Raw genomic sequence first — 20,889 nt, 5'->3', positions numbered from 1 at the left:
TAGGCTGAGCAAGTGCAGAATGGTGGTAGAATGTGCCTTTATGTTTAAAAGCTCGCTGGCATTGTTGGTCAGACCTCAGCGCAACCAACATTCCCATTGTTATTTCTGCTTGCTGTGTGCTCCATAATATCTATGAGAGTAAGGGGAGAGGGGGACGTTTATGGCAGGGTGGGAGGTTGAGGCAAATTGCCTGGTGTCCGATTTTGAGCAGCCAGACACTGATTAGAAGAGCACAGCAAGGCACACTGCGCATCACAAGAGACTTTGAAAGCTAGTTTCATGACTGGCCAGGCTACGGTGTGACAGTTGTGCGTGTTTCTCCTTGATGCAAACCAGCCCCCTTTGTTGATTTGTTAATTCCCTGTAAGCCAAACACCCTCCCCACTTCAAAATCAAGTAACTATTGTTTTGAAACCATGCATTCTTTATTAATTAAAAAAAATTGAGATAACAGACAAGGAAACCGCCAGTGGTTTTGGGTACGTGTCGTCAGTGACCATTCCCTCGCTCCCTCCCTCCATGAAAGCAACGGCAGACAATCATTACTTGCCCTTTTTCCTGGATTGCCCGCGCATACGCCATAGCACTGCAAGCAGGAGCCCACTCTGCTCACCACTGCAGTTGTGAGCATTGTAAACACTTCACAATTGCCCTTGGAGATTTTGGCATATATATTGGCATTACGTCTTTTGGAACGGAGTTCTGACAGCGCAGATTCGTCTCCCCATACAGCGATCAGATCCAGTTCCCCCCGCTTTTGGGGGACTGCATGGTCACCTGTGCTGATGAGCTCGCCATGCTGGCCAAACAGGAAATGAAATTCAAAAGCTTCCAGGGCTTTTCCTGTGTACCTGACTAGTGCATCTGAGTTGAAAGTGCTGTCCAGAGTTGTCACAATGGAGCACTCTGGGATAGCTTCCGGAGGCCAATACCGTTGAATTGCATTTACACTACCCCAAATTCGACCCAGCGATGTCGATTTTAGCGCTAATCCCCTTGTTGGGGAGGAGTGCCAAAATCGATTTTAAGAGCCCTTTAAGTCGACAAAAATAGCTTCGTCATGTGGACGGGTGTAGGGTTAAATCGACCTAATGCTGCTAAATTTGACCTAAACTCGTAGTGTAGACCAGGGCAAAGTCAGTTAGTCCTCAGCCTTACCCTGGAGGTTTGCAGAGCTTTAGGGTGTTCTAAAGGGTTATTATGAGTATTGGGATGAAATTGGGCTATTTAAGGCTATCGTTAAAATCTGAAAGCACTTCCAAAGAAAATGGCAGGAAGACTATTGCTTAACATTTAAAACATGCCTGACAACACATCCTGAGAGGAACAATGGTTTTGTGATTAGGACGCTGGACTGGGATTCAGGGGGTCTGGGTACAAATTTGTGGCTCCACCAAAGACCACCTGTGTGATCTTGGGCAAGTCACTTCATTTTTCTAGATCTCAGGTCTCCATCTGTCATGTAAACACTCCATCATGTAAACACTTTGGGGCATGGACGGTCTCCCTTGCGTGTATGTGCAATATCTAGCACAAAGGGGCCCTGATATTGAATGAAGCCTTTAGACAACCACAGTAATACAAATCATCATCGTCCAAACTAGAGGGGAAAGTTCTATTACGTTATCTAGTCCATTTCCCCAAACAACACACAGAGTAAACCCAGGATTAGTCTAGTATTTAAATAAGAGAGAATAAACTTGCAATGGGCAAGGGACATACCAGATGACAAGTTAGGCCTTTGCCACCTCTTTCGACTAGTGGTAACTAAGTCAGGTTTCAGAGTAGCAGAGTAATTGGTTAGTCTCTAAGGTGCCACAAGTCCTCCTTTTCTTTTAACTAAGTCAGAGGGCTTGCCATACTTGCTTTAATAAGGTGAAGGCCAAAGGAGTGAAAAGCTACATGCTGACCAGGAAGCTATCTAGGTTTCTACATTACATTCATGACCATAGTACTTGAATACCTAACTGGAATATGTGAGCACTGACACACAACTATAAACTAAGCGTGGAAACAGGTGCTGTAATTTTCTGCATTTTCACTTGAGGATTATGGTTTAAAAAAACCAAAGTGGGACTTCAGCAGGTCTGTGTGAGATTGAGGATGAGGCAGTCTTAGGGAGAAAGTAGCAGGTTTGAACAGCCATGTATAATAAACTCCATTTTCCAGCAGGCACTGTGTGTGTATATATTAACACATGCCTCAGTTTTAAACAGGGCTAATGCTTTTTTCCATCATGGCCTTCAGCAGCTATGTTAGCTCTTGAATGTGTGTTTTCAGTTTATTGTCTCAGACAGTGCTCATAAGAGGTATCCATTTGACAGCCCTGCAGATGGAACTCCTTTATTTAGCTACAGAAGAGATACGGCTGGCTTCCTTGCACTGCCCCTCCCCTCTCCAAAACATGTCTCAACCCTGAGCTGGACGGACCCACCGCAAAGAATGAGAAGATAATTTCATACCAACAAAGGTGCCAGTTGTGATGCAGACACATCACTTAGGGAACTAGATGGAGACCATAACTTCCTTCACATTGGCCATTCAACAACCAGCAAAATGACTTTCAGTTACTACCGCCTTAGTGGAATTCAAACAAGAATCCTAGGTAATAGGCTCCATATCTAATTACCTTTCCCTAGCCACTGAACACACAAGAAACACCTTTAAATAAAATCTTTAGTCAGTATAATAAAATAAAGGTCCCGGGAGGGCCGCAGTTTTAACATGATGGAAAGGACAGGATCTTCAGTAGGTAAGGACCCTGTAGTAATTCCCTGATGAAGGGCGCGCTGTGATTCTCCCTTTCTTAGTGTTCTGCAGAACTTTGCTTTCTAAACATTCAGCCTAATCAGGGCTTCTCACTGGAAGCAATAGCATATCAAACACTTAAGATTTTTCATCAGCAACTTGGGAAAAACACTACATGTTCTAGTTCTTTTGCCCTTCCATCTCCGGCATGTTTTCTCACTTGCCTCTTGCCAATTTCTCACGTGCGATCCTGTCATAAATATAAAGGGAAGGGTAAACCCCTTTGAAATCCCTCCTGGCCAGGGGAAAGCTCCTCTCACCTGTAAAGGGTTAAGAAGCTAAAGGTAACCTCGCTGGCACCTGACCAAAATGACCAATGAGGAGACAAGATACTTTCAAAAGCTGGGAGGAGGGAGAGGAACAAAGGGTTTGTGTGTCTGTCTGTAGTCGTCTTGGCCAGGGACAGAACAGGAATGGAGCCTTAGAACTTTTAGTAAGTAATCTAGCTAGGTATGTGTTAGATTATGATTTCTTTAAATGGCTGAGAAAAGAATTGTGCTGAATAGAATAACTATTTCTGTCTGTGTATCTTTTTTGTAACTTAAGGTTTTGCCTAGAGGGGTTCTCTATGTTTTTGAATCTAATTACCCTGTAAGATATCTACCATCCTGATTTTACAGGGGGGATTTCTTTATTTCTATTTACTTCTATTTTTTATTAAAAGTCTTCTTGTAAAACACTGAATGCTTTTTCATTGTTCTCAGATCCAAGGGTTTGGGTCTGTGGTCACCTATGCAAATTGGTGAGGCTTTTTATCCAACATTTCCCAGGAAAGGGGGAGTGCAAGTGTTGGGAGGATTGTTCATTGTTCTTAAGATCCAAGGGTCTGGGTCTGTAGTCACCTAGGCGAATTGGTGAGGCTTTTTACCAAACCTTGTCCAGGAAGTGGGGTGCAAGGTTTTGGGAAGTATTTTGGGGGGAAGGACGCGTCCAAACAGCTCTTCCCCAGTAACCAGTATTAGTTTGGTGGTGGTAGCGGCCATTCCAAGGATAACGGGGGTAATATTTTGTACCTTGGGGAAGTTTTGACCTAAGCTGGTAAAGATAAGCTTAGGAGGTTTTTCATGCAGGTCCCCACATCTGTACCCTAGAGTTCAGAGTGGGGGAGGAACCTTGACAGATCCCTAAATTGGCAAATCAAGGCAATAACACAGGAGGTTTATCGGGGGTTAATGAGTTCATCAGGTTTACCCCTGCCCATTTCACCCCCTTAGATTTACCCTTTGAAAAATGCCATCCCCCCTATCAGCAGCTGGCAGCCAATTTTAATTTTAAGCGGAATTGTAAATACAGCTGAACAACCATCTCCAAGAGAAAACAGCCAGGGTGCGTAGGGGTGTTCTCTACACATCAGTGTTCTCATCGAGTCTGTACAGAACACACCCATCTGCTCAGGGACATGAGAGTTTTGCTCAACCCTGGTATCAAGAAAGACTCAGGGATCTGAACTCCTGGACTTTTCCATCTCATTTCAATATTAGGTGGAGACTATTCTTATTTTTACCTGTTCCAGACCACTTTAAATGCAGGACCTGTTGGTGGTAACCCCGCCTTTGGATTAGAACTTTGGATAGAACTTTGGTGGAGTGCTGCTCTTTTCCCAGTGTAAACTGTAGTCGTAATTCATTGATACTCTGGGAAACAGGGCGCGACAGCAATGGTCATTCAGACTATGGCCCTAAGAAGGCGGAACGGTGGGAACAGCATTTCACCAAAGGATACAGAGGTATTTACAAATGCTACTGTGAAAGTGGACCACCTTTCGATCCATTTACTTTCAATTCCCATTTCAAAGCAGATGAAACAGCTTTTCAGCCAAGAAATTAATTCGCATCCAGAAGATCTTATGGGGTGTGGGGGGGTGAGGAAGGGAAGAAAAATCAGGACTGACTTATTAGCTCTTGCCAGCTCTTGCGTTGTCCCAGGAATCATGATTTTCATAAAGAAAAGTGGCAATACGAAGTGAATCAGCCTGAGCCAGGAGGAAAGAGGTAGGTGGTTGGGGTAGAACTTCAGATGCTCTATATTTCAATTTATGAAGGCTTAGTTTATGGTACCCTTCTGGGTGTGAAGAAAGCAGATTTTGAAAATATAAATGATAGAAAAATGGTTAGAAACATATCCAGCCTGTTACTGCAATCTTTCAAAATGAGCATCAATATCAAATCAGGAGCTGAATGACTGGGAGGTGCACCAGTTGTCCTTTCGAGCTTTGCATCAAACTCTAAAGTGTCAACCTCTCTTCTGATGCCCGATGTGACATTAGTTGGAGTCCTGTACCAATGTCCACAACACACCACCACCACAATTTGTAATTTCAATACTAAGGAGTGAATGGGTATGAAGAGTGAACTACCCTCAGCACCTCTCCCTATTTATCTTTGTATTTAGTATATATGGCACTTAGTGTAGTACCAGCTTGCGTCCTCATCTAACAAAAAGACTGATACTAAACAAAACTCTTCCTCTACCCTCTTCTCCTGCAGGAATAGCTTGAAAGGTAGTAGAGTTCTTTTCTTTCCCTTTGCTTCCCTCCTATGCATAAGCAGACTGAAAAGTAATGGGAAAGTTAAGTCAAAGTAAGGAACTTTGCATTTAATTCTGAATGTGGAGAGGCCCATGTCATTCTTATCTATTGCAGGAGTGAGTTCCATAGTCTAGATCCAACTCCAGGGGAAGTTTTGTCTCCCACATTCAGACGTCTCCCCCTATTGGTCAGTTTCATGGTTCCAATAGAACTTGGCTGACATGGGTGGTCACAGAGGAAGAGTTGTGATCCCAGGTAGCTGGGGCAAATCCTATGGAAGGCTTTGAGTATCAGGACTGAGACTGAATTGGACATGGTATTCTCATCCCTACTTGTGGTCCCTGCCGGTAAGGTTTAAGGCACATGGTGGGAATGGTTTGTAGAAACCTGTCTTGCTGGTACCCATGGTGTACCTAGGTCCTATAAATAAATATAGGAATCCACTATTCATTGTCACCAGTTGTCACCTCCCATCAGTACCATAATCCAAAATTGTTGTGCTGGACCAAGTCTTTGACATGCTGGATAAAGGAAAGCTTTTGTGGTGAGGAAATAAAACATTTAACATTCTAGGCATCTAACTGAATGTCAGAGAAGGGAATAGTACTGAATTCTAAAAGTATATAACCCACTCTCAGAGCTTAAAGGCTTTATTTTGGAGGCACTCCAAATATCACAGTATTAAATGGAAGTGGAAAAAAAACTCCCACACACGGTAATATTGTTTAAATAATACACTCTATTTTATTTTGTCTTAAAATAGTTTAACCTTTATGCTACAGACTTGTTTCAAAAAACAGAAGGTCTCATCTTGCACCAAAAATATATATATATTTATTTTTTTATATATATATATATATATATAACACTCTTATTATTTTTTTCCTCCAAAGACCATTAAATACTAGATGGAAAATGAGAACTAAATAATGAGTGTCAAGAAGAACCAAATTTTTAACTAGAGTTGCACATTTTAAACATTAAATTCTAAGCAATGATTTGTCTCCACTGCAGAAGATTCCAAGTTCAAACGCTAGCAATAGAGGAACTGCTGAACCATAAAGGGCTTAAGACAGTGCCCACTGAAGTCAATGGAAAGCCTCCGATTGCCTTCAGTGGGCTTTGGGATCAGGCCCCAAGTGCATTGGTTGTTCGCCATACAATGGCTAACATTTCACTTTCCTGTTGAGAAGAGCAAAATTGTCCAGGCACCTTTTGCTCTCTTAAAAAAAATCCCCCAAAACAAAAAAAGAAATACTTCCTAGCTATCCAGTGATTGTGGTTTTTAGATCACTACCCTTTAAAATTTGTTAAAAGAATAAAAGAAATATGTAGTGTTTTAAATAAAAGAAAAGAAAACCAGCATCAGACTAAAATACATGATTTGTTTAAAACAAACACAGTGCACAATTGAAGGAAGTTTGGTTAGGATGCAGTCATTTTTATATATACATGGAAGTCACATCATATACAAACTGAGAAACAGAAAGTCTGTTTGCAATTTTTTAAATGGAAGGACTACAAATGGGTCCCTGCAGCTTTCTTAGAAACTGATCTTTTAAAGACAACTTCATGAAACAGTAAAAAGCAGCCACACTAAATCATCTTTCCCAGTTAACCTACAGCATGGTGCTAATCTGCTAAAATGATGGATAAGTTATGTAATTAACCAATTAGGAAAAAAGATCAATAGTCACTATTAATATAGTGAACCAATATTACAGGACAGTTCTCTACTGCAATGAGTATGGATTCCATTCACTACACTCCCTCCCACCCCCAAACAAAGACCAATTACTAGAAGCACCAAATACATCTTACAGGTTATGGTCATGCAACACGCTGATCACCATTTACTGTTTTAGAAACTTTTAAAACAGAATATAAATCCTTTTCCTAGTTGCTCTTTAAAGTGCAGTCACAACCTTTCCACTTTTTGAAGCAAAGCAAACTGTTTACTATTAACAATACTAGAATCATTTTTTTTTAAACAAATCTATGCTACCAAAGGCAAAATGCTTGTCCATACAGCAAATTTTTGGAAGCCACCCTGTGCTCTTGCAAACTGACACCAAATCAACCAGACCAGGACTCGCGGTGTCCTTTCTACTTGCTGCATAACCCTAGCTGGTAAAAATTCTGTGTCGGAACTGTAGAAAAATCCCATTAAAAGCATTTTGAATACAAAAGGACACATTTCAATTGCACAATAGATATTTAAAGTGAACATCCTCTTGTTTTGAAGTTTAGTCTTTGGTTTTTACCTTGAACAGGAGCCAGTGTGAGTGATTAAGGGCTACTTCAATACTTACTATAGGGACTAATGCTTACTAGAGTGTCTAGTCCAATTGATTTCACTGTAGTAAACACCCAGCTTTGGTAGGTAAGTGTTTGCAGGATCAGACCCTAAGAGAGGTTCAAACACTAGGATAGAAAACATGACCTAAGATAGGTAAATGGGCAGAACTACTTAAAACCAAAGGATAAGTGTAGGCCCTGATCCTGCAAAGTACTAAAGCACATTGACAGTTTTAAGCATTTGAGTAGCCCCATTGATTTCAATGGGGCTACGCTGGTGCTTAAAATTACACATCTGCTTAAGTGCTGTGCTGGAATGGGGCCTGATAGAGTAAGTTTTCTGGAGAAGATGATTGAAGGAAAGAGGTAAAATACAAAAGGAACCTTTCAGAAGGAAGAAGATTGAGAGGCATGGTTAAAAAAAATCAGGATCCTAAAATGCAAGGGATTCAGATCCCTTTAAAATGGGCAGGAATGCGGGTCTTTTTGTGACTATTTTCTTATGCTTTTGTGCTGATCAGCTGCTATTAAGTCATTGTTATTTGGGGGGGAAGAGGGGGGAAATGTAACATCTGTGGCAAATGACCAATAAAACACCATAGCCAAGAAAGACAGAAGACAGCACTGAACAGAATGTAAACTATAAATTACAACAGAAAATGACAATCCTTGAATTAAAAAGTTGTCCAGTGCATGTTATGGGCCTTTCTATAAAACGACAGTCCTGCTGGTGAAGAAACCAAATCAAATTGGGTAAATACTGTTGGTCCAATTTTCAGAAGGGCTGAGCACTTGCAGTTCCACTGAAATCAATGGAAGGGGGCTCAGCACCTCTCAAAATCAGGCCATCACTGTCTCTGATGCTCACAAAGCAAAAACACTAGCTTCTAGCAACAAAATCAATTTACTGGTAAATTAAAATCATTTTGATATCAGTGGTGGGAGAGGATGGGAGCGTGTATCTGTCTGCACAATTATTTCTTTAGATTAACACACACAATGCATAACCATAGGTGTCATTTAAATTCAGTGCTATCAAGTTTTCATACTAGGAAAAATCCTCCTTTGAGAAGGTAATATATTTGAAGCGATATTAAAATGACACTGCATTCTGATGGAAAAGGAAATTCTCCAGGAGTTTTAAGTCCATAACGCTAAGAACAGGGCTTCTGAAGCTGAAGCTACAACAATGAACTTCCGTGCCATAAAGAGGGGAAGGGATGGTGGGGGCAAAAACACAGTGACATTGCTTTACAGTAGATATTTGCGTCTGGTATCCTCGTCCAAAGTGAGATCAACTACTTCTGGGGGTGAAGCCCAATTCTGCTGGGGGGCCACCGCTGTCCATGACTGTGTTTGCCGAGTGCTAATGTACTGTGAGCCTGAGCCATGTTTCCAGGAAGACACACTCTGAATCACACCTCCCCTAGGATGGGCACACCTGCAACAAAGCGAAGAGCAAAAGCATTAACACTATTGTCAACTCTCCATATAAAATCCTTCATTGCAATATTTCAAGGTGTTAATTTGCATCCAATTAACAGGTCTCTCTGCAAAATTTGCTCGTGCCTTTTCCATTTGTGGAGTCCATGAAGGTCTGCCAACATGACTTACTACATTTTTATATATATATTTTTTGTGTATATATACATATATATATACACACACACACATATATACATACACACACACACACATGAGACCAGATTCCCATTACCAGAGATGATACATGCCTTGCAACGATTATAGTAGACATACCTATGTTTTGTACAATTATTTTTTTAAAAAATAAGCCATTATCCTTTATTGCCTTTGTAGCCCAGTGGGGTATTATATTTACTTGTATTATATTCACTGCTTTGTATCATATTCTGATTCATTATATTCAACAGTATATATATATATTCAACAATATATATTTATTATATTCAACAGTAATGCAAGGAACTTACAGGCTTGTATCCTGTAAGACACTGGCTGCAGCAGTTTTCATAGGCCTCAATCCTCATGCTCTTTGGCATAGATAAATTTACGTAACACAAGTTTTGGGGAACTGGAAGTAGAGCTTAGCGGGGAATTTTGTCTATAATGACATCAGCCAACAATAGAAACATGAACACACACCAACTTCTGGAAGGTTCTGGACGGAACATCCAACCGTAAGAGTGCCATGGCAACGAACTGACCTACATGATGAGTTAAAATCATAAATTTACTAACCTATACAACCTAACATTGGTAAGGGGAGGAAATACAAATAAGGAAGAGGGGGAAAACCCCTACTGAATATACATTAGACACGTAACATCAGAGTAATATTATAAAATTTGCATCCCAGTGTGTGGTCACTTGTAGAGGGAGAGGGAGAGGGAGAGGGAGAGAGATGTAGCCCTTGGGAGGGGCCAGAATAATGGCCCCTGGTGAAGATGAGGAAGGTGACGGTGATGAGGAAGATAATGGCTAACATTTCAGGTTGTTCTGCAAGGGATGGTGAGAGTATGGATATTCAGATATACTTTATGTATTATCTTTATTTACCTTACTGAGTTAGAGTGTGTGTGACTTTGCTAAATGTATTAACAGATTATTTATTTGTAAATTTAAAAGAGTTCCTATAGTGTGAGCGTTGCACCTGTGCACATCGGGGTTCCCAATTATATAATAATTGTAATAATACAGGGCTTGATCTTGGGACAAGAACCTGTCTAACCTTAAGGTGATAACTGGGTATTCTTATTCATAATCTATAGATCAGGCTACAGATTGGTGCCTGAACAGTGACCCTGAGGGCATACCGCGGTAATCTCCCTACCCGGGATAGGTAAACTCACCTCTGGTAAAATCTAAATTAAAATCCAGGTAAACTCTTAGTCAGAATTTGGTTCCTGTCAGAAACACTCACTGTAACTCACCAGGGACTTGCTCTTTCCCCCTCTGCTATTGTTCCTCTTTTCTAGTTCTTTGCCTCTAGTCTACTATTTCTGCTTTTTCTTAGCAAGAGAGGGAGGGTATGCCCCCCTGGAGGACAGTAGTAACACAGACCCACATCAAACAGAGGAGCACTTGATTTCTTGACTATCAGATTCACTTGGCATGCCAGAGGCAGGGTGGGACCCTCGTGGGTAACCACCTGTCTCCCACCATTAGATGCTCAAGGAAATTATAACCACATAAGGGATGCAAGTGAGTGATGTGGGACTTCAGCCTGACTGCACTCCTCATTGGGTATTATCGACTAGTCACTGGTGTTTAGAATCACGCAAGGAGGGGATTCCTTTATACACATGTTAAGGGGGCTTTGTAAACTGGTTGTAATTTTGAGGTACCTATAAGAGTTACTATGGCAGTCGCATTTGGCCCAATGACCCACACTTTGAGGTGGTGCCAAGAGGCCGCAGCGGCTCAGAACTTGTACGGTCCAGGATACTTTATTTCAGTCCCCTCAGCTCTCCCGGGCTGAGCCCAGATCCATCTATCAGCAGCCTCCCCTTTGCTGCTCTGTAGGTCCCGACGGGGTAATTATTCTCCATCGGATAAGAGCACATTAGCCATCGAGGGAAGAGAGGGGGAGCAGAACCCCATCCCCTCTGCTTTTCTTGAGACTTGTTCAAGTAATTGTTGAAACTGGTTAAGGGGTTAATTATTTAAGGAGGGACACGTCTACATATGTACAGTGTTAAGTGCTTATTGCGCAGATTTAGAATGCAGCTAGCTAGTAAGATTTAATTGAGCTCATTTGAAGTAGGAGTTGGAGGTAAGTGGAGTAGAGTCTGCTCAGAATTCTGGTTGTGGTCGACCAAAACATAGCATACAAACATATTAAAGATTATGGAGGAGGTTTCATACAAATGCAACATGGACTAATTTTTAATCGCCCTAACTTGAATTTGTGTGGGGGGGTGGAGGGTGAGAAAACCTGGATTTGTGCTGGAAATGGCCCAACCTGATGATCACTTTAGATAAGCTATTACCAGCAGGACAGTGGGGTGGGAGGAGGTATTGTTTCATATTCTCTGTGTATATATAAAGTCTGCTGCAGTTTCCACAGTATGCATCCGATGAAGTGAGCTGTAGCTCACGAAAGCTCATGCTCAAATAAATTGGTTAGTCTCTAAGGTGCCACAAGTACTCCTTTTCTTTTTGCGAATACAGACTAACACGGCTGTTACTCTGAAACCTAACTTGTGGGTTTGTTCATATGATCATATGTCTAATGTAACGTAACAACTAATGCTCATCAGTGGTTAAAGACTCAAATGGAGAAATGAGAAGCAACAAGACTGTCTAAGCACAGCTGTTAGTATAAATCCAATTTCCACCAAACCAGGGTGTTAAAATCCCAGGAGACTAAATTAAACGGTAATATAAAGGAATGGTTGAATAAAAAGTATCAAAGGAACAAGGGAAAAACCCTTACTTACCAGAAAGTACCAAAAGCTTCATTTTAGAGACCTTGTAACTATGCATTTAGCCCGTACCCTGTAATCCACCAAGACAACAGGCTCTGTGCTTTTAGCTTGTAATTTTGAAGTAATCCTCAGCAGCAAAATCACTTAGCCTTTGACCAGCAACTAACATGTTACTGAAAGGGGAAGTACTTTTGCACTCTGTGCTTAGGAGGAAAAGGGGAAGTAGGCAAAGAAAATTGCTTCTAACTTGAATTTGGCAGCATATTATTAAAGAGTAGGGACCCATAAAACATCTTATATATATTTTAAAAACATATCCCATAAATTGAGAGAGAAGGTTCAGCATCTTTTAGACAGACTAGACATAACCTTGTCTAAATGTGCATGTACAAGATAAAGCAAACTCTGTTTACTACTCCTCTAACTTGTAAGTGGTAGGGGAAGCAGTGCATAAGAACACAAAAACGGCCATACTGGGTCAGACCAAGGGTCCATCTAACCCAGTATCCTGTCTTCCAACGGTGGCTAATGCCAGGTGCACCAGAGGGAATGAACAGAACAGGTAATCATCAAATGATCCATCCCTGTCACCCATTCTCAGCTTCTGGCAAACGGAGGCTAGGGACACCATCCCTGCCCATCCTGGCTAATAGCCATTGATGGACCTATCCTCCATGAGAAAAAGTAGAAAAAGGAGTGAGGTAACGGCCTTAGGGAATAGTCAAGCATTAAGTATTTATATTTTTTTGTTACTTGCATGTTTGTATTAGATATATTCCTAATTTAACTAATTGGTTGTGCATTATTATTCCAAAAATAGGTATCATGTTAGTTGCAATTCCAGACTTACCCAACATGGTAAAGGAAGTCAGCAACATATAATCTTTCTGCTTCACACAGGAATTATTCTTTTAAGGAACTATTGACGCCTCTCACAAGCGACAGGTAGAAAACTTTGCTACCACAATATACATCATGTTTATTATTATAGGTCCTAGTTCATGAAAATAAAACATTGAATCTATCTAATTGCAATTTTCCCTTTATATTTCCTAAATAAAGAATGTGTTTTTTTTTTGCCCATTTCTGTTTTAATCTAGAATTTAAAGATTAAAGAAAAGCAAGCTCCTGACTAAATCATTAAACTTCTTTTATAGATAAACCAAGGTTGTAAACCCAGGACATTTAATAATTTCAACCCTTAGGTTTCCTGGACTTGCTCTGAGCAGCAATATTTAATCCATTGGTGGTATAGTTTGTGGTATGTTGGGATTACTTGTTTGGATTTATTTTTATGTTTTGTGTCACGTAACTAGTTTAGGATTTTTCATACTTTTGTTTTTATTGCAACAATCTTTTTGTGCGCAAAGATGTAAATAATAAAATTATTACTAGTAAAACATTTTTCTTTGTGGTACCACACTATTTCAGTATTATAATTAAAATCTAATTACAATGGGTGTGTCCCTATATTACAGCTAGGGTGGTTCAATCTTTGCAGAAATCAAAGATAGTTAAAATTAAATTATTAATTGAAACAAACCTAACTAATCGATGTGTATATAACACACACACAAAATTTTGATTTAGAGTTTGTCAAGCCATGTGGCCAGTTTGGCAGAACCCAGATTAAAATTCAGAAGTTCACTGAGCAAACCACCATCATATTAATGTAGGTTTCATAGCTATATTACAGCTACAATGCAGCACTCTTGCTGTCCTGACAGTTTGTTCAGGGAAGCACCTGGCCAATTACATGCAGACTCTCAAGCTCCAGTACGTGTACCATGTGAAGGAAGCAAAGAAAACAGACTTTGTAGTAAACCTCCAAATGATGACCTCTAAGGCTGAAGTAACTGTGGTCTGGAATCAATGGCAGCAGCCTACTCTTTGGTGCACTGCTATCTTTGAAGCCATATGATTTTGTCCCCAAATGGCAGTATACCGAACTCAAGGACGACTAATTATCATGGACAGTATTGAATTTATTGCCTGAACTGATGGTATCAATGTATATATGTACTAGAAAACAATATGTATCTAAAATGGGCCTATTGTAAAGGGCATACCAGGTAAAAGGGCAAACCTTAACTATACACTAATAAATGTAGCCATGTCACCTTTAGTAACCTGGAAAAAGGTCTGCCCTCTAATCAATAACGCCAGGGTGGTAGGTGGCTACACTTATGCCAGGAGTAGTAATGGATACAATTGTTATATCAATTTCTGCATACAGTACACACATATAGCACAATTTAGAATTGGAAAAGGCCCCACATTTAATCAAGGATTAGCAGTTGCTAAATTATATTGTTGAAACTGTTTTTAAATATGGAACAGGAAGAGCCATTTGCTTTAATTCTTATTTAAAAGTGCCATTGAGAACAACTCAGATATGGGGTCTGTGACACTGCACCCTAATTAAGAGTCTTATTTAACTAAGATTACATCACGGCACCTCCTTGCCTCTGTTCAATCCAGATGAGGATGTGTTCGGTCACTTTGCAGCTATCCACTCAGTAGGTCATCTTGAAAATAACGTCAACATTAAATGCATCAATGTACCTGCTCTGGTAGCATATCACCCAACATGGGAAATTCCAGTGATAGCCTGTTGCTCTGGGTAGGGGGTATCCGTAAATTGGCGGATGCAAGATGTTTAAGGTGGACATACAGCTGCGTGGCCAGAAGGAGGGTACCAACAGAATTTGTCGTCATCGTTGTTGGTAGCCTATCAGGTTAACCAAGTGAGTAGCGTGTATAAGAAGGGTGACGTATAGTGGAGATAGCCAGTATGGTAATGACCGAATATCAAGATATTCTTATGGTCAATTGGAGTGCAAAGTCACAGGTTTATATTTTTGTTGCACCCCACAGGCACTTATACACATATACTAACTGGGCAGGCACTTCTCTTTTATCAATCATCTATTGGGTTATGTAAAGCACAGGTTTTAAGCATTCAGTAAGGCCCTAAATGTATGTGATAAGCTTCATTAACGATTACCCTAACAAGGGAAGGGTGTCTGTATGCCAATGGGCCATACTTACCTCTATTATATTCACTGCTTGGTATTACATTCTGCTTTATTGTATTCAGCAGTAATGCAAGGAACCTACAGGCTTGTATCCTGTAAGATATTGGCTTCAGCAGTTAGCAGGAGGATTGAAGCCTATGAACTTTAGCATAGATAAACTGAGGTAACTCATACATTTTGGGGAACTGGAAGTACAGTGTAGGGGGCAATATTGAGCCAACCACAGGAACATGAACGAACACCAGCTTCTGGAAGGTTCTGAACAGAATAGCCAACTGCAAGAGTGCCATGGCAACGAACTGACATATATGATGAGTTAAAATCATGAATATAGTAACCTATAGAAGGACATGTTAACATTGGTAAGGGGAGGAAATACAAATAAGGAAGAAGGAAGAAACCCCTGTTGAATACGCATTAGACATGGTAACGTCAGTGTAACATATTATAAAAGTGGCATCCCAGCATGTGGTCAGTTGGAGAGAGATGTAGCCCTTGGGAGGGGCCAGAAAGATGGCCCCTGGTGAAGATGAGGAAGATGACGGTGATGAGGAAGATAATGGCTAACATTTCAGGCTGTTCTGCAAGGGATGGTGAGAGTATGGATGTTCAGATGTACTTTCTATATTATCTTTATTTACCTTACTGAGTTAGAGTGTGTGTGATTTTGCTAAATGTATTCATAGACTTATTTGTAAATATAAAAGAGTTCCTATAGTGTGAGCGTTGCACCTGTGCACATCGGGATTCCCAATTATAAAATAATTGTAATAATATGGGGCTTGACCTTGAGACAAGAACCTGTCTAATCTTAAGGTGATAACTGGGAATTCTTATTCATAATCTATAGATCAGGCTACTATATTAACTCAAGACTACCTGCATATGTGTGAATACTGAGATATTGTAACTGTCCAAATATAAGGCACTAATTCAGCAAAACAATTAAACTTGTATTGATTAAAGACAATGGGATTTCAGCATGGACTTGAAGTTAAGCACATGCTTGAGTGCTTTGTTAAACTGAGGCATAAATATGTTACCTTACAACATACTTCTAATTGTTATACTGCCTTACTGACAGACAAAATAAAGTACCTGGTAATATTTAGGAAGAAACAAAACAAAAAGCAAAAATATACAGATGTATTTTGCTACAAAATGGAGTGGTAGAAAGGTCTTTACTGGCACTGATTTAGGATTGTCACATCTCTTGCCACTGATAACCTTCTTAAAATAAGTGCTAGTAAACCTTTCAAACCACTCCATGTGTTCCAAATTTATTTTTTAAAATTCTGTATGATGAAAGCTAAATGAATTTTCCCAGATCTATTCAGGTTACATTCCCCACATTTCTCTGTGATGGGAGACTGAGGATTTTCTAATTCTATTTGATGAAACTCTTCCTTGTCCAAGCTGGTTTTTTTAATGTTTCTTTTACTGCTCTTTAAAAGTACTGCATTCATGTTTCCTATTCTGCCTGCGGCCTGCTATTTAACCTTAGATGTAAAGTTCAAGGTGGCTTTTCCATCAGTTTTCTCAAATCTTTTGGAGTTCTATAGATCTACTAAAATTTCTTTCTTTAAAAAAAAAAAGCCTTTAATAATAATTAACAAGACAAGACAGTGGCCAAAGCAGAAGTATCTCATGATGCTTGAGTCCACAAGAACATGATAGTTACAGTGCATTGTTCCAGTGTAAAATGACAGTCTCTTTGGGCTTGTCTACACTGCGTGCTAAATCGGCGCCGTTGCAATTGATGCAGCGGTGTCAATTTAGAGGGTCTGGTGAAGAAACAATGAGTCAGCGGGAGAGTGCTCTCCTGTCAACTTCAGTACTTACCTTTTGCCTCTTGGGGAGGTGAAGTCAACAGGAGAGCGTCTCCCATTGACATAGCGTAGTGTAGACACTGTGTTAGGTCGATGTAAGCTAGATCGCTTGGGCTGTGCGTGATTTTTTCACACTCCAGAGCTACGTACCTTACATCAACTTAAGCGCCAATGTAGACCTGGCCTTTGGGACCTAGGCAAAACTAAAGGTAACTTTTCACCCTGAAGATGAAAAAAATCTAGCTATTAATTACTACGTCGAAATGATGCCTAACAAAAATTCATATCCTTGAACAAATCACACAAGGCAGCCAACTGCAGAAGGTTAAATCAAACATTAGCTCAGGAAACATGCTTGACAACCTGAGCATGAGGTCAATATGTCATCATGGTAAATGCAACAAACCCGAAACAGAAAAGGAGAAACAGAGGAAGATTTATTTTTTAAATACATGCATGGTAGGAAATCCACTCAACAAACAAAAAACAGCCAATAACTACCAAAAGGATTCAGTGCTTTAAGTAAATACCAAATCATTTCTAATGATGAAAAATGTCATCAAATCACTAGAATCTAAACAACCACAAATGAAAAAAGACAAACTCAAGTTTCACAGCCCACACCAATCCAGCAACACTACAGAATATGGAGCAGAGAAATATAGTGCGAACTGAATACAATCATACAAACTAAGCATGCAAAAAAATACTGATCAAAAACCTAAAACCTTTTCAACATGACAACCCTGCCAGAAGCCCATCAATACTTCATAACTGCAAGCCTAGACCTGCAAGAGAAATAAAATTCTAAATAGGAAACAAACAACCAAAAGGTGCAAGTTTCAAAACAGAACTGATGAGAGATGGCCTCCCCAAAGATGGCAAAATAGTTATAAGCACAAAGGAAAACACAGCTGAGGATGACTTAAGAAAAATGTGCTGGAAAAACAACCTTCTCTCTCCTTCCTTTTTGAAGTGCAGGAAATATTTCCACATTAGCAAGCCTATGTCCACTAAAACTAACTTTCACTAGCAATTGTGCATTGAATTTAGAAAGATTTACATTTTAAGTATTACTGAGGCAAACAACTTAGAAAGTTTAAAAAAGAGAGAGAAAGGGATGAAACATGAATGTGATTAGTATTAGCATCTACACAAACTAGAATTTACAATGAGGAGAAAGGTCTTCTAAATAGTAGATCTGCAGGATATAGAAACCACGTATTCCAAGTGAGATCGTCTTTAAAAGAATTATCAATGTTTCATAAGATAAGGCTCAACCTGCACACAAAATGTCATCCATCTGTCTGTCTGTCTGTCCCCGCCCCAAAAATCCCACAGGTCTAGGTTGTGCCAGGATCCTATGGCGTCAGACTGAGTAAGGCCTTCTGTGTGACTACAAAGGATTGAGATCTTGGGTGCTGCGTACTTCATACGTCCCTCCTCCCACCAGCCCATAAGTGGTGAAGGAGCAAAGAGGGTGAAGAGTAGGTGGAGCCAGGGTTCTATCTCCCCACGCCCAACATCAGCAAGCAGAGCTGTGCATGTTTCAAATGTAGCTTTGTGTGGACAATAACGACTGATTTTTTTTCCAATTTAGTTTCCCAGAATGTAGAAAAAAAGTCTCTATGTGGGCCTCAATCTGTTAATTACTTCATAATACCTCGGTCCAAAGATAGATATGAGAAGGCATTTGTCATAAATATAAAGGGAAGGGTAAACCCCTTTGAAATCCCTCCTGCCAGGGGAAAGCTCCTCTCACCTGTAAAAGGTTAAGAAGCTAAAGGTAACCTCGCTGGCACCTGACCAAAATGACCAATGAGGAGACAAGATACTTTCAAAAGCTGGGAGGAGGGAGAGAAACAAAGGGTCTGTGTGTCTGTCTATAGTTTGTCTTTGTCAGGGATAGACCAGGAATGGAGTCTTAGAACTTTTAGTAAGTAATCTAGCTAGGTACGTGTTAGATTATGATTTCTTTAAATGGCTGAGAAAAGAACTGTGCTGAATAGAATAACTATTTCTGTCTGTGTATCTTTTTTGTAACTTAAGGTTTTGCCTAGAGGGGTTCTCTATGTTTTGAATCTAATTACCCTGTAAGATATCTACCATCCTGATTTTACAGGGGGGATTTCTTTATTTCTATTTACTTCTATTTTTATTAAAAGTCTTCTTGTAAGAAAACTGAATGCTTTTTCATTGTTCTCAGATCCAAGGGTTTGGGTCTGTGGTCACCTATGCAAATTGGTGAGACTTTTTATCCAACATTTCCCAGGAAAGGGGGGGTGCAAGTGTTGGGAGGATTGTTCACTGTTCTTAAGATCCAAGGGTCTGGGTCTGTAGAAACCTAGGCAAATTGGTGAGGCTTTTTACCAAACCTTGTCCAGGAAGTGGGGTGCAAGGTTTTGGGAAGTATTTTGGGGGGAAAGACGTGTCCAAACAGCTCTTCCCCAGTAACCAGTATTAGTTTGGTGGTGGTAGCGGCCAATCCAAGGACAAAGGATGGAATATTTTGTACCTTGGGGAAGTTTTGACCTAAGCTGGTAAAGGTAAGCTTAGGAGGTTTTTCATGCAGGTCCCCACATCTGTACCCTAGAGTTCAGAGTGGGGGAGGAACCTTGACAGCATTCAATGCAAGAAATATGTAAGGCTTAAAGATTATAAATTAAAACATGGTGGGCCTGCCACCTATTAGGATTTTGTTCCCCAATTCTCATCTCAGGTTGAGCACATGAAATGTTCTGAAATCAAATTACGACTCGTAAAAACATATTGGCTAATTCTTAAGCTACAGTGGGTGTGATGGGCCCGTCTGGGATGCAACCTGGAACTGGGATATCACTGTGCCATCTGTCTCCCCGGCCTGGGCTCTCAGTCACACTGTGACGCTGTGACAAGCTACAGTCCCCTCCAGGACTTGCACTTACACAGACAGGGACACACCCAGCTGCAGTTACATGAACACTTCTCCTCGGCCATTCATGAACTAACAATAGAGAGGCTACAGCCAGTAACCTCCCCCTCCCCAGCCCAACTCCACAGCCTAGGAACCCAGAGCTGTACCATCTTGCCCTGGTCAAAAACCTGACCAGTAAAGAATACCACCCAGTCTACGCCTCCCTCAATGTGGAGAAGACAATGCACCAGTCCCCGTTCCTGAGATTCCCCAAGCACTTAAAGCAAAACACACTGTTTTAGGTAAAAATATAAAACAAATTTATTAACTATCAAAAGATAGATTTAAGTGATTATAATAACGTACAGTAGATTATCATAAGAAATAAAACAAAAATGCAGTCTAAATTCTCTAAACTGGATAGGATTTGAATCTCACCCTGTTAGATAGTACAAACAGTCCACCAAGCTTCCATACACAGGCAGGCTTTCTTCTTTCCCGCCTGAGACCTCCCTTCCCCAGTTCAGTCACAGTTTCTTAGCTGTTTCCAGGTGTTGTCTTCTATGGGGAGGGAGGCCTAGTAGTCATGTCACCTCCCCCTTTTATAGCTTCTTCCACGTGGAGGCAACTTTTGTTTCAAGCCAAGCCCCCAAGCACAATTTGTGAAAAAGTACAAGCAATGAGATGAAGTTCAGTATCACATGATCTAGTCACATGCCCTAGCATGCTTGGATGAGTAATGGCAGCCATTCCCTATATTTTGGCTGAAGCATCCACACAAAGCTTATCAGGCGAGGCCAAGCTTTTCCCATGGCCCACTGTCTTCGCTGATGAGCCATTACCTTGGATAGCCCCTTCACTATGTGCTGGCTAGACTGGATGTAACCAAACTTTGTGGGTTTTACCCAGGAGCAAACACATTTGAAATACAGATGCACAGTCAACTCCAGATACAAAAATGATACATGCATACAAATAGAATAATCATATTCAGCAAACCATAACTTTTCCATTGACCCCTCACATGACATTTTGTACAAGATGCATCATAATTCTATTATAACCATATCATAATCAGATCACTATG

At 40.4% G+C, this 20,889-nt stretch overlaps 1 protein-coding gene across 2 annotated transcripts in view; it reads right to left on the bottom strand.

The window, feature by feature from the left end:
* Positions 1-6,075: 6,075 nt before the first annotated feature.
* ARK2N (arkadia (RNF111) N-terminal like PKA signaling regulator 2N) overlaps positions 6,076-20,889 on the bottom strand; it is an 82,243-nt gene continuing 67,429 nt past the window's right edge. For both annotated transcript variants that reach the window (XM_073343456.1, XM_073343457.1), the window contains exon 5: positions 6,076-9,074. In XM_073343456.1, the coding sequence (XP_073199557.1) occupies positions 8,885-9,074 (190 nt within the window). In that variant the 3' untranslated portion in view covers positions 6,076-8,884. The remainder of the gene's footprint in view (positions 9,075-20,889) is intronic.

The sequence above is a fragment of the Lepidochelys kempii genome, chromosome 5 (assembly GCF_965140265.1).
Source record: "Lepidochelys kempii isolate rLepKem1 chromosome 5, rLepKem1.hap2, whole genome shotgun sequence".
In the NCBI taxonomy this organism is placed as follows: Eukaryota; Metazoa; Chordata; order Testudines; family Cheloniidae; genus Lepidochelys; species Lepidochelys kempii.
This window is presented reverse-complemented; position numbering and strand designations above follow the sequence as displayed.